The 14,118-nt window shown below is 42.1% G+C and overlaps 1 protein-coding gene across 1 annotated transcript in view; it reads left to right on the top strand.

Moving 5' to 3' along the window:
* Window positions 1-13,441, top strand: part of GMDS (GDP-mannose 4,6-dehydratase) — a 408,259-nt gene extending 394,818 nt beyond the window's left edge. The window contains exons 10-11 of the mRNA XM_085052052.1: window positions 12,001-12,069; window positions 12,459-13,441. Of these exons, the coding sequence (XP_084908178.1) occupies window positions 12,001-12,069; window positions 12,459-12,521 (132 nt within the window). The 3' untranslated portion in view covers window positions 12,522-13,441. The remainder of the gene's footprint in view (window positions 1-12,000; window positions 12,070-12,458) is intronic.
* Window positions 13,442-14,118: the final 677 nt, after the last annotated feature.

Below are 14,118 nucleotides of genomic sequence, written 5' to 3'. Positions count from 1 at the left end.
CCAAAATTCCTTTCTTGTTTAATTGAAAGTATTTAAGAAAAGAAGGTCATTGAAAGGACAGATTTCAAGAAGTGGTATATACATTTGGTGATGCTTTGCAAAGAAACAGAGCATATTAGCCATGCTTTTAAAGTATATATGGAGAATTCACTGCCAAATCTGCGGGATTTTGTAGGTAGCTACTGTGAATAGTAATAGCAGTCAATGAATCTGCTTTTTGCCCCTACTTATGCTGGCACTGTGAGCTTTAGGAGATCTTATTGCTTCTTTAAAACTTATTTCAACATAGTTTCAGCCCTGTCAGCAAGTCTCTGCTGTGTTACCAGTAATATGAATTGTCTCCCAGAACCCTGCAATGTTCCACACCAAATCGTGAGTGAAGGGAAAGCTGGCACTGGTGTGTGATGGAGTACCACTGGAAAAGAAAAAGGAATGAATCTGTGGTGATACAGAGAGAATACCTGGGAAAAGAAATTGAAAAACTATTCAAGTGAAAAGAATACTATAGTAGAAATGAGGAGAAGAGAGCAAAATTTCAGTATGAGGTGACATATTTTGAGGGTGAAGGAGAGATAGGAAAGTAAGGCCAGATTTAGAATTATGTTTGTGAGCAGGAGATTGATGCTCAAAAGAGAAATGGGACAAGCTTGACTGAAAGAGAAAGACTGGGAGGCACATCAAAATCGGAAAGAAACATGTCCTACAATAAAAAGAGATAAATGGGATTTTACAGGTAAATAAATTCACCAAAACATGGGAAAGATTTAAACAATGAAGAGAGTGAGAGAAATTAAATATCAAAGTAAGGGAAAGATGGAAGAAAACAAAATACTGATGTTTAAAAGAAAATAAAATAGTTGTATTCATTTTATTGATTTATTGAAAGATTGTGTGGTGAGTTTAATGTCTGCTTTGAGAGAAAGTGAAAGATGTCATAGGAAAAACTATGATTTTTTTTTCCCTGGCTTTCCTGTGCAGGAAATGTAATAGGAAGTTATTTTTATTAACGAAGATCAGAGAATATGCAACAACAAACTACCAAGAATGGTGTGGAAAATCCGGTTATTTTTTCAGTCTGACCAGCAGAACCTGTGGCCATTGAGCAGCAGGAGCCTACAGATCAGATTATTAAGCAGCAGAATCAGTGAACTGGATGGCAATTGGAATCTGTGCATCTTTAAATACACACCAACAAACTTACATTGCAGTCAAAAAGAAATCTTGGACACCATGTAGCTGATATTCGTAGCCGTTCATTAATTGCTTTGTGGTCTGTTTTGTCTACCAAATCAACACAAACAGCAGACTTGTTTGATTCTGTTTGCAAATGTGAAACCAATTGATTTTACGGCAATATACTGCTTGCTGAGCAGTATTTTTCCATCAAGACAGTCAGATTACACCAGTCACCAAAAACTGATGAGGCAGAACAGTGAGAGCCTTGGATAGAGAGACAAGGTCTTTGGCAGAATGTTTTGGAATTTGTCAGGGGGAATGCACCCCTTGGTTCAGCATAGCTGTGATGCTGAGTGTGCTGGGAGGACTTTGTCATAGCGTTCAAAAGCTGTGACAAGCTGTGGCAATACTCAGCTCACATCCGTAACACACTTGCAAGGGACTGTGAGATGAGGGAATGGGGAGCACAGTGCCTTTATTTGCAGTAGTAGCATGCTTTTCATCTGTAAAACAGATAGTCAGATGTCTGCCTTGTCTGGACTTAACCAGTGGCCAGTGTTTTATCTTAACAGGTATGGTTGAACATACATGCAGAGTAAAAGAATGTTTGTTTATGGCAGGAAATCCATAAGCTTTTTAATGGATAAAGCATTAGTTTGAAGCATTAAATGTGATGTGCATTGTTGTGTGCTACTACCTGCAAAGGATTCTTCTTTGTAGTGTCCTACTTGGACTCAAGCACTAAACCTTTCATCAAAGCAAGTCTGATTATTTTGCACATGGTTTTCCTGAAAGGATGTTATGATTTTCAAGATGTTTGGTGGCTGGTGATAAATTAGGCTTTTATGATGTCATGTGAAAGGCCACTGCTTGGACTTCCTTCTCCATCAAGTGCACCAGAGAATACATAGGGGACATACTCGGCATCAGAAATTATCCTACCTTGTTTTATTTTAACCCTTTTGTGTACTCTTGCTTGTTTTGTAACTGTGTTCAGGGAAGGATAGCTTCACTTTTGCAGACAGGAGCCCCATGGTATCATCCCCGCCATATGGAGAGTTGGAATTTTTTTTCCCTTGGGTAAAAAGATCTCAGTTCTTGAGCTCCCTTTAAGCCTTTCACAGCTTAAACTCTCTCCACATATTTTGTCTTGAAAGGGGTTTTCAAATCAGATGGGGGTTTTATTGAGAAATTGGAATGCAATGGTGGGGGATAAGGTGATGTGTCCCATAAATTAGGTTGGGTTTATGACTGTGTAGAGGGAGGCTGCTCCTAGAAAAACAGCCAGCAGTAAAAGCCAATATGTAACTTTGTCCAGAGAAGTGGCAGCTCACTTCTTCATCCCCCATACTGCAGGGAGAGAATATTTTGCAACTTCTTTTTGAACAATGAGAAATGACTGAACATCCTCCATGCTAACTGTTATGTACTAGTTAATCCATAGTGGGGAAGAAGACAGGAAGGGAGAAATATCTATCTCCTCTCTGTCCTCTTCACCAAGTCTCGCCACAAGCTTCAGAGGGACAGAGGTTCATGTATCACTGTAGCAGGTAAGGAAGGGGGTGTCCTCTCTCCCACCCAACTTCAGGGTGGTTTATAGGTGATTTAGTTAGAATTTTTCAATTACATGCTCTTTAGATGAAAAATTCCATTTTGGGTAAATTAACATTTTTATTAGGGCAAATACAACAGCACACCATTAAAAATATTTTATTATAATTTTGATGTTTACATAACAAATGCCATGGTTTTTTCAGAAATATGAATGTCCATGGGATAGCAAAATCACCACAAACAATGCATCCTGTACAAGAAAAAGAATAACACTATGAAGAAGTAATATCCTGAGTTCATAGAACTGCATTCATTAAATTGCTGCTTGATGTTCTAAAAGTAGATAGATAAAAATCTATAAGTAGAATACAAGATAGCTGTTTATCATTTGGTATTTGACCAGTGACGATAACTGAATTTGTTTACATTTCCAATACAAGTTGCTATAGATGAAATATTTTTTAGTGGAAGAGAAGAAATTAAGTAGACTTGCAGCATGGATTGCTGGGGTTATCAGTTTTCCTATTCATCTTGACATGTCAGTCAGCAAAGACAGCTAACCCCAGGGTCTGTATTCCATTTCCAGTGAGAAAGACATTCATTCCTGCACAATAAACCCAGCTGAAATCAAACAACTTCACGGAGTGATTTCCTGAATTTTGCAAAAAACATGGAGAGTAGGGAGTGATGAGAAAACTAACCAGAGTAGATTATTTTAAAAAGAGAGAATTACATGTAATAACTTTAAAAGTACCATGCCTTCACCTAAATGATACATAAGGCAGCAATAAACCCACACATGGTGAGGACATTATTATCTTACTCTTCCCCCCACAAAATAGTTGTCAGAGTGAAGAATAGATAAAGCAATAAGAAAACACACTGAATAGTAAGCAAAAGCAGGACTTGAAGGTACCAGTGAAAAGAGAAGAAACCTGTTCTTTTCCTATGCTACAGCTGATCTCCATACATATGGAAGAGGTTGATCTCTCACAGGATCTTGGTTTTCAGTGATGTGCCAGTGACACGTTTGTCCAGGGAGCCTGAAGAAACATGCTTATATACAATCTCCCCCAAAACCTCTGCTGCAAAAGGAAAATTCACAAATGCTTCTAAACTGTCATGCAAAATCCACGTTACTCAGCTGCCCAGGTTAGTTTGAAGCACACACAGGTCAGCTCACACATCAGCAGCCAGGCTACAGGGCAGTGGCAGTCAATGGGAGTGGTACCACCTGTAACCAGTATTTGCAAAGAGCATTTCTATTTTGTTATGAGTAGGAAAATCTTACTTTGATGATTATTAGTTTGCATTTTATCAAACATGCTGAAGATTTTAGCTGTGATATGTGTGTTTGGATGACCTGGTACGACATATCAGAAAGAAAGTGTTTCTGCTGGAGCAAGGCCAGACTAGGGCTGGCAAGATGGTCAGAGGGCTGGAGCATGTCTCCTGTGAAAACAGGCTGAGAGACTGGAGGCTGTTCAGCCAGGAGAAAAGAAGGCTCTGGGGAGACAATAGAGCAGCCTTTCAGTACCTACAGGGGACCTGCAAGAGAACTGGAGAGGGAGTTTGTACAAGAGCATGTAGTGAGAGGACAAGGGGGAATGGCTTTAAACAGAAAGAGGCTTTAGATTAGACACCAGGAAGAAATTCTTCACTTTGAGAGTGATGAGGCCCTGGAACAGGTTGCCCAAAGAAGTTGTGCCTGCCCCATCCCTGGAAGTGTTCAAGGCTGGGTTAGATGGGGCTTGGAGCAACCTGGTCTAGTGGAAGGTGTCCCTTCTCGTGGCAGGGGCTAGGAACTAGATGATCTTTAAGCTCCCTTCCATCCCAAACCTTTCTGTGATTCTGGGATTGTGTCCAGCCCTAATACCTGAACTGTCATAATTATGGTCCATATATGGCAAATGGAGTGGGTTTGATTTTCTTCCTCTCCTCCAGAAGTTCCCTGCTTACTTAGGAGAAGCATTCCTTTGAACTAGAAATAAATGATCTTGGTGTTTGGAAGCCTCTGGCATTTTGCAGGGCCATGAGCTGAGGTTACGATTGCACTTACATCCAAGCTGGGGAACAACTTCCAGGTCTTCCCAGGCATGCAAAATTGGGCCTCAGGGCAAACTACGAGGGAGGGAAGCACCCGTCTCACTACAGCCAGCTGCAGGAATTTTGCTGTTTGCAGCAGCAGGGCTTTCCCTGCTGCAGGGGGAACACTCTGCAGACTGCCTCATGCATGGCAACCTGAAAAGCAGCCCTGGTCCCACTTGCAGCAGCTCCACTGATCCCTGAGCGGGATGGCTCCTGACGAGTGAGCTCAGCTCCAGATCCAGAGCGAGTGAAATTCAGCACTGGCTTCGGGGATATCGGGCTGTAATTCAGGAGGAATTTTATCTGGCTCGAGGGACGGCACTGGCCAAGATGTTTTCTCAGGCCTTGCTTGGCAAATGGACAGATCTGAGTAATGCTCAGCCCTGTGAGGGGCTCTTGGGCCTGCAGCTCGGCCGGTGCTTGCTCCAGGGCCGAGGTCTCCCCTCCCAGGCTGCAGCCCTGCATCCATGAGCAGGACAAGGCCTGAAGCTCATGGACTGGGGTCCCGGCCAAGGGCCCAGAGGCACCTGGGGCCAGCTCTCCCTGCTCCAGCGCTTTATCTGTGCTGGCGGTGGGGCTGCCAGCACCGGCGCTGAGTGAGCCCATTTCCCCAGAGCGGAGCATTGTTCCCGGCCTCCGGCCGCCGCGTGGCCCCGCTGATGGACAATACCACCCGTCGCCGACTTCCTGAGCAGACCAGACAGCTTGCTGTTTTCTTCGAGTCTCTTATCACCCCCTGTCATTGAGAGAGAGGTCTGGCTTCAGCTTCGGTTTGGGGCTGATAGGCAGCAGTGAAGTGGAAAAGGCGCAGGGGAAGGAGGAGAAGGGGAGGAGGGGGGAGAGGAGCTCCATTACTGTTATTATCGCCCTAATGTTTATTGCTGTTGTGAGTTCATTTGCTTTAACCCTTTGGAAGCCAGTCAAATTAAAGATTATCAAACTGATAAGATAAAGCCGCTGTTCTAACGCCCCCGGTTCCTGGCGGAAAAGCGAAGGTTGTGCTCAGGTTTTATTGACTGTGTGGTTTGTGTTGATGCCTTATTGCTGGAGTACAGTGGGGTCCCAAGATAACACCTTACCCTAAAAGTGCCCAGCACTCACAGCCTGCCAAGGTCCATCAGTTGTGCAGGGGCTCAGTGCTGCACAGAACCAGTCTTTCCTTGAGTCATTCTTTCCCCTTCCCTTCCCCCTCAACATGGTTTTAGTAAAGATTAAACTTTCTGAATAGGGAGGGGATTTGCATAGGAAAACATGCAAGGGGAAAAAACCATTATGCCTCTTATTTTCAATGGCATTTAGTTATATGTGAGCTTCAGCCTATTGGTTGCTTTTGCCTTTTGCCTTTTCCTGTGGTTCTTTGTGAACAATACCGTCTTTCTGCAAAAGACTGCTGACCCAAGAGTGGAAAGCAGTCTGTTCATGCTGCATTAAAACAAATTTAGATCAGGAACCAAATTCACTGGCATACTTCTATTCCCTTGGTACCCCAACTGCTCCACAACTTTGCTTTTCTAAGAACAGTGAAAGAAAAAATGAAAACTGAGCGACAACACATTTTGGCTCATCTTAAATTCCTGGAGATGTTTACTGTGCTCCTTGTTAGGCTTGGGCTTCGCTCTTCAGTATGTTTTATCTTCAGTCTCCTCATATTTACTATGGAGATAGGAGTCTCTTGCTTTGTAATTGTACTGGGTTTTCATCCCTGTTACTATAGATATTATAACAAACACTACCCTTTGCAAAGAAGCCAAGCCAGTGCTCTCAGTCCCATGGATCTCCAGAAGAACATGCAGAGCAGCACACAGGAGACACAGTGCTCATTACTGTGACTCCTTCTGGGGTTTGATCCAAGCTCAGCTGAGCCGAGCATTGAATTTTGCACCAGTAAGGCACATATTTACAGGCTCTACAGCTCTGACTTAGTGAGATCTTTCTACTTTTCTTAACAGAGTGCTCAGAAGTCACAGTAACTGTTTTCCAATGTTGCATCTGCGTTGACATACCAGGGCCTGGTGGCAAGTGTGGTGGAGCCCTAGGGGTTGGGGTGAAAGAACTGCCTTGTGAGCAGTGCATGACAAGGTTGTTCTCCAAGCAATAAGCTGCAGCAGATGCACATATACTTTGGGGCTGATGTTACTACTGAGATTTACTACTTGAACCCTCGTTAGAAAATCCTATGTAAAGTACTTCAAGAAGTACACAAAAGGGGAGACTATTTAATAAGATAAACCTTAGTATATGCATTACTGTGATATAACTTTTTAGTAGGACCTGTTGTGATAGGACAAAGGGCAATAGGGTAATAGTTTTAAACTTAAAGAGAGCGGATTTAGACAAAATATAAGGAAGGAACTTTTTATGGTGAGAGTGGTGAAACACTGAAACATATTGCCCAGAGAGGTGGAGGATGCCCCATCCCTGGAAACCTTCGAGGTCAGGTTGGATGGAGCTCTGAATAACTGACCTAGTTGGAAAGGTCCCTACTTAGTGCAGAGGGGTTGGACTATATGAGCTTAAAGTTTAAAGGTGCCTTCCAACCCAAACCATTCTAGGATTCTATGATAATGATGAAAACGCAAAACTGCAGTCTAATCTAGTATCTATGTTTGTTTTTTTTCTTTTAATGAGATAACTTAAAGATAAAAATTGATGGGTTTAAGCAGGAAATAAGGAAAATAAAACACAAGTGGGGTTTACAGGAAACTTTGGCTCCTCTGATCCTGGAACCCTTTTTTACAAAACATCTTGAGCAAAAAAAGTGCAAGACTAAACACTCAAGCCAGAGCCTCCACCAAGTTGGGTCAGTCCTCTTTGCTTATGGGAGCTCTGATGAAACAAATCATCTTCCAAGCAGTCCTGCTGATTGTGAGCATAACCCTGGCTGCTTTTCAGATGCAGTTAAACTGTTGTGTGCTTAGATCAAGTTTGTTTATTTTTAGAGGTAAAGCCTTGTCTGTGCTTCAGCAAGTGGAGCTGGGCACAATTCCATCACAGGTGTTTTACTGAGGACTTGATCTCAGTTTTATTCTAGTGTAAGAGAAAGCAAAAACTGGCACTGGGTGCTGGCTTCAGTGAAGGCACATTTGAAAAGGAATCAGCCAAGCTGTAGTAATAAAGGAATCCTTGGCCTTCTTTCAGGCCACACTGTCTCCTTTTTCTTACATTGTCTTGAGGTTTTAAATTTTCACTTAAAGTTAATTGAATGAGACAGTGATACAATGCACAGTGAAATCAGATCAATCACTCTACGAGACAAAATAGGAGTCGCAATGACACTCAGAACAAGAGCTTGGGAAATGTGATATTTACATTAAAATATTTTACATTTTTGTCTCATGGTTTAAAAACCAAATTTAAAAATGCCTTGCCACATTGCATAACCAATTTCTCTCTGCTTATCTGTATGCATTTGTGTGTGTACATTTGGACAGCAAAATTGAATGATCATAAAAGCAAATTTAGTAATAATGGGGTATTTTCTACACAGTTACACAGCCTCAGTTGCAGAAAATGTAAAACAGAAAAACTCACATCACAGGAACTCGTTCTGTTCTCTGAGAGGCAGTCATATGACAGTGAGCTGCACATAAAGCCGTAGGAGAATTTTCTCAGTCATATTAAGTGGCAATGGAGAATTTGATTGCTGTCTTTTCCATCTTCCTTCCTTTTAAATATTTACCTGGATATTGTTTCTGAGTCTTAGCTCGCAGTTAAAACATGTCATTACTAGTCACTTACATTACCTGTTTGCATGGAAAATAAGGACTTGTTCCTTACAAACTGGATAACTAAAAGCAAAGACTTAATTTTATGTTCATGATCTGTGTGCTGTAAAAACAACAAAAAGCCTTAATCAGTGTTTTCAGGGTTATAGACTCTTAGCTCAGTATATAAATCCTCCGAGTTTTCAGGGAGTCACAGGGCTTTGTTTTCCTGTCACTATGTAGAACACGACAGCACAGAAAAATCCTGTAGGAATACAAAACATGAAGTGGTGTCATTTCGTCAGGTGCTTTTCCATCAGGAACAGGGATATGGGGCAGTTTATATTCAGCAGTGGTTCTTCTTCAAGAAACACCCCCCATTTCACCAAACCACCTTCCCCCACCACCCCCCCACCAAAAAAAAAAGAATCCAGGTTTTCTCCAATAGAACCTCATCTCTTCTTTCTTTGCTTTCTGATCTGATTGTAATTCCAGAAGGTGATGCCTTGATATTGAAAAATTAATACACTTTAATGATGAACATACCAGAGGGGGTTTCTTGGGTGGTGGCTTTTTTGTGGATTTTTTCGTTTTGGAAGCATGACAGATGCGACTCTGGTTTCAGTGAAAGATAAACAATATAAACAAGCAATCATTCTGTTCCAAGAGAAGCTTTTTTTAATATTCCTTTTTTATTGTAATTACCTTATTGTTTTCATATTATGAGCTACTTGTAAAAAAATACAGGAAACATGACTGCAATACAATCCTTTAATCAGGAATAGCTTTGTTCCAGTCATCATTTCCATTCAGTGTTGAAACTCTGACTAATAATAATACAATCAAACCATCAGTTTAGGTGTAATATGGTGTTAACATTATGGTTTCATTTGATCTCTGTACCTAGTAACTTCCATAAGTGAACCTTTTTAAAAGTGCATAGGATACATTTTGTCTGTAATGTTATTTTCAAGTAGATTAACAAAGTTGTGTTTCTCAAAAAAACCACAAACTTCTTCACAAGAGCCACTTAAAATCTTTTAACTTAGCTGGGGAATATGATTTATCATATATATTAAATCTTCCATTATTTTCCTCTTTTTTTTTCCTCACAGATTATGTCCTAATACCTTCACTGCATAATTGTTAAAACTTGTGAACTTTTAAAGGCAAAATGTGAGGCTTTTTATTCCTAGATGGATTTAATATACTAGTTGTTTGTGTGATCTCTATGTATAATCCATCACTGAAAATACTTCTCTTTTACTGATTTGCAGCCTACCCCCAACCTTATTTTGGCCTACTCAGCAGACGAATGTTTATGTTTTTGAATAAAGGGCTGGAATTAGGTAAAGAGCTTTTTTAGATAATCTATTTTAACAAAAAGCATTTGCCCAATAAAGTTAAAAGACTGCTCCCAAGCTGTTCAAAAGCAGAATGCAGCTACATACAGCAGACCAGGGCAACTCATTCTGTGCTTCCCAGACCATTTTTTTAAAATGGGAAGCTGGTATCTTAGATAAGGTTCAGTTTCAAAGTATGTTTTTGATGTAAAGATTGTGGATGTAAAAGTTTTATTTACATGGCATTTGTAAAAATGAAAATCTAAGTTTTATGATATAACTTTTATGACTTAAAACTAGGTGATACTAAAACACTTCACTTCTAGCTAATGGCTTGAATTAGGACTGAATAAAAGGCAATTGTTTTTATACTGAAATTATTATTTTATGAAGGATTTCCTTGTTTCCAGACACGTATATATACACATGTATGTAAATTGAACTGAACTCTAGATAAAAGACATACCTCCATGAGCACATTAGAGTCTGATCCAAATTTTATCAAAGTTAGTGGGCGTCTTTCCCATTTCAAACCAGATTTTGCAATCCATATTCACACGACCCTCCAGGGGATCCCTCAAGTTGATGCGGTTTTGCATGACTTGGCCTCAAATGTCTGCTGCAGTTTCAAAAAGCCCATTATAGGGCTGCAGTAGGAAATCATTTAGTCTAATTTAAGGAAATCATGGTGGTTTTTTATTTTCATATCATTTTGTTCTGATCCATCTGTTTACTCTCTTCTGAAGGCAGGATGAAATGTTTTTCAGGCTAAAGACTGAACTAGTAAAAATGCTGCCTGGAATAAGTCTCAGCAGACATGTTTGTTCTACATCCCCTTCTTCAGTGCAGTATTTCCTTTGGTAGATTTCCTCTGCTCCTGGAAGCAAGCTGTCTAGCTTTCTTGTGCACAATTATGAAGAAGAATTTCCTACATTTTACTGCACAAGATGAGGTGATTTTGCAAATTAATGTGACCTGAACCACATATGAAAAGCAGAGAGCATCTGAAAAATGTATGCAGCATTATGCAGTTAAAAAAAAAATCTACATTCACAAAATGCTCCTTAGCTCCACCACTGGTCAGAGAGTGGAAGAGGGAAAAGAAAGGCAGTCTATGCATTTTTCTGGAAAGCCTGCTGTGTTACCACCAAAATGTCAAAAGCAAGAGGAGAATTCAGCCTTAGCTTTGTTGTTCTGTAACAAAGCTGGGTTCGTTTGGGTTTCTTTAAACCTAGACAGATATCATTTTAGTATTTACTGCTACAAAGAAACACAGATTGTGAGGAGAGATTATATATTTTATTGAATCAACACATACATTTGGAAAAAGGCAATTATTTAAACACAGTCTTTCAATTTTAAAGAAAGGTACAGTCAGTTTTTGCATTCAATTAGAAATGTGGTCAAAGGAGCTTTTGTCATTATTTAATTTTGTTCCATTATTTTTGATGACTGGTTGTGGGATTTTTTTGGTGTGGTAGCACTTTTAAAGATACTTGAACAGTAAGGTGAACATGACCAAAGTTTTGGTTTCTGTAATGGTGTCAAATAATGTCTTTTCATTTATGAGATATTTAGACTTTTATTTGCATGTGGATACTCAAAATACTCTAGGACAAAATATGTAGGCATTCAAAAGATGGATGTTTACTTCTGGTGCATATGTTTATCCATATCCATAACACTCTTTCCGCATCATTTGTCTGTGATCATGTTTTTATCTGAAAGAGACTAGTTGTCATGTTTGCTGTGTGATTTACATTATTTAAACAAATGGGGGGGAAAGAATTTGAATCAGCTCATTCACTAGCATCACTAAGATGTACAATAACTTCTTATAAAATGTTTATGTTGTATGGCCGTAAGGCTGGAGTTCAAGCCCTCTGTGTACACACAAACAAAGAATAACTCTTTCCATTTGAAATAGCCTGGTGAAAGGATGCTGCCTCCTGGTGATTTAACAGGCATTTGAGCTTCCACTAAAATTGCATCTTAAAAAGAAATAGTTAGTCTTTGGAAGAGTCCAATGGTGGGCCTGGCCCATGCTGAGCTCACAGGGAAGCAGGAGCAATGGGGAGGCCGTCAGGGTGCGGAAGGTAATGGTCCTTTCAGCGCCTCTCTCTTCTTTTCCACAGGATTTTCTGCAAGGGGACTGTACCAAAGCCAGGCAAAAGCTGAACTGGAAGCCGAGAGTCACGTTTGATGTGAGTGGCCTTTCTGACATGCTTTGTACCTGTTGGATGTTCATGTCCTCAAAAAACAAGTTGCGGGGAGGGTAAAAGAGGAGGAGGATACCTCTGTTTGGGATCACCTGGGCATGCTGAGAAACCCCATTTTTGGTGCCTCTGCATGGATTCTTGCGTTGAAGAAAGCAGACACTGTGGCAGCGATGGGCACCCCAGTGCAGAGCAGCACACTGACACACACCAGGGCCTGGGCCAGGGCTGCTGTGGGAAGGGGCCAGCAAAGCCCCATCCTCTCCTTGTTCTGCTGCTGGGGGACCAGGGGGGCTTGTCATGCTGTGGGGCATTCCTGACATGCTGCCCATGTGTCCCTACACCGGGGCCCTCATGTGTCTCTCTCCCTCCTGCAGGAGCTGGTGAGGGAGATGGTGGATGCTGACGTGGAGCTCATGAGGAACAATCCCAACGCCTAAGCCCTGGGTGGGCCTGGCAGTCATCACAGGACCCATGCCATCGATGCAACCCATGGCCAGCACTGCCATGAGCCACCAGGGTGGGCAGCTGCCCCTTCCTGTGATGGTTTTATTGTTGGCCTGCCTGTCTGTAAAAGACCAGTTTTATTCCTGCCTCCACCCTCTACATCCTCCCAGTGCCTCTTGCCCCACACATCATCCCAGGGTCAGCCCTGCCTGGGCAATGTCTTCTACCATTAATTGGGGAAGGATCATACTGTACCTGAAAAATTGATCAGCCAGCAAACCCACTGATTTAATTTTTAATTAAGACTCATCTTTCTATTATCTAGGACCTTATTATCTAGCACATTTTTAGTACTTAATCCCATTTCAGAAACAAAGCATTCCCTGCCCTCCACTCCTAAACCTCCCCTCTCCGCATCAGCAGACCTTTGGTGCAAACGTGGCCTCACCATGCGTCCACAGTTTCCCCTCTTCTGCCTTTCCTGAACACTCCTTGTTTTTCTTTCCTGCAGCCTTACCTCCACCCCAGCAGCCCATTTCCAGCACCTGAACTCTGTAAAAGTTTGGATAACTTGATATAACTTGCAGTGAAATCGCCTTTTGACCATGCCGAATTAATTCTTAATTGCTGGAATCGCTTTCAAATCAGTCAAGCCAGGGCTTGTATATGTTTTTTAGATCTTCATTTCAGAGTGTGCATGAGTCACAGAAAGACTTTTTGTCCAGCACCTTCTCAATCCGGGGAGATTAGGGTGTTTTGGTTTTGGACCCCCTCCCCCAAGAATCAACCCATTCCCCTTCCACCCTCTTCCTGCTTACTATAATTAAACCTCAGACAGGACCGTGAACCATTTCAGAAGATGACTTAAGAAATAAAAACAAAATAAATAAAAAAATCTTTAAAAAAATAGAAACTTCAAGGTGAGTAAATATTTTTTTGCTTTTTGTGCCAAGGTACCTGGGTTATCCAGAGGTCGTCGAGCCCATACATTTCCCGTTGGTTTAGGATCTTCCACCCACCAATTACTCCCATCGTTTTAACTTTATGCCTGGAACTGAGCAAAGAGCAAGGAAAAGACACAGGCGGGAAACACACGGGAGATACACTTTCTTGAAGTGCATCTCCTGCTTTTTAACTTCGGTAGGGGGGACCCCCATGTTAAAAGGAGGCCAATGGCGAGGAATGGTAGCTGTGTCCGGGAACGGTCCCGTGATGGAAGTGATGTGGGGTGACAGGACGGGGCTCGACAGCAGCCTGATGGAGCCGGCCGGAGGTGCCAGCGGAAATGCGCGGCGTGGAGGGGCGCGGAGTGGAGCGCGCTCGGGTAGCCAGAGCAGCCGCTTCCTTTGGGGCTGCTCCTTCGAAAGCGCGGATGGGGAAACCGAAACGTGGGAGCTCGGCCACTGCTTGAGACCTTTCCTACAGGTGCACAGCGTACGAGCCCTCATAGGGCGGAGAGGACAGGGAGCAGCGGGGAGAGAAGGATGTCCCTGTTGCACTCCCTCCAAGCATCTCCCCACGCGTGTGAGGCACTCCAGTCCCCACGCAGTTTCCGCGGCTCCTCGGGGCTCTTCAGCACAGACCAACGCC

This window comes from Lichenostomus cassidix, chromosome 2, assembly GCF_008360975.1.
Source record: "Lichenostomus cassidix isolate B80296 chromosome 2, HeHo_3.0, whole genome shotgun sequence".
NCBI lineage: Eukaryota > Metazoa > Chordata > Aves > Passeriformes > Meliphagidae > Lichenostomus > Lichenostomus cassidix.
The sequence above is the reverse complement of the archived record's forward strand: the minus strand, read 5'-3'. Positions and strand labels throughout refer to the sequence as shown.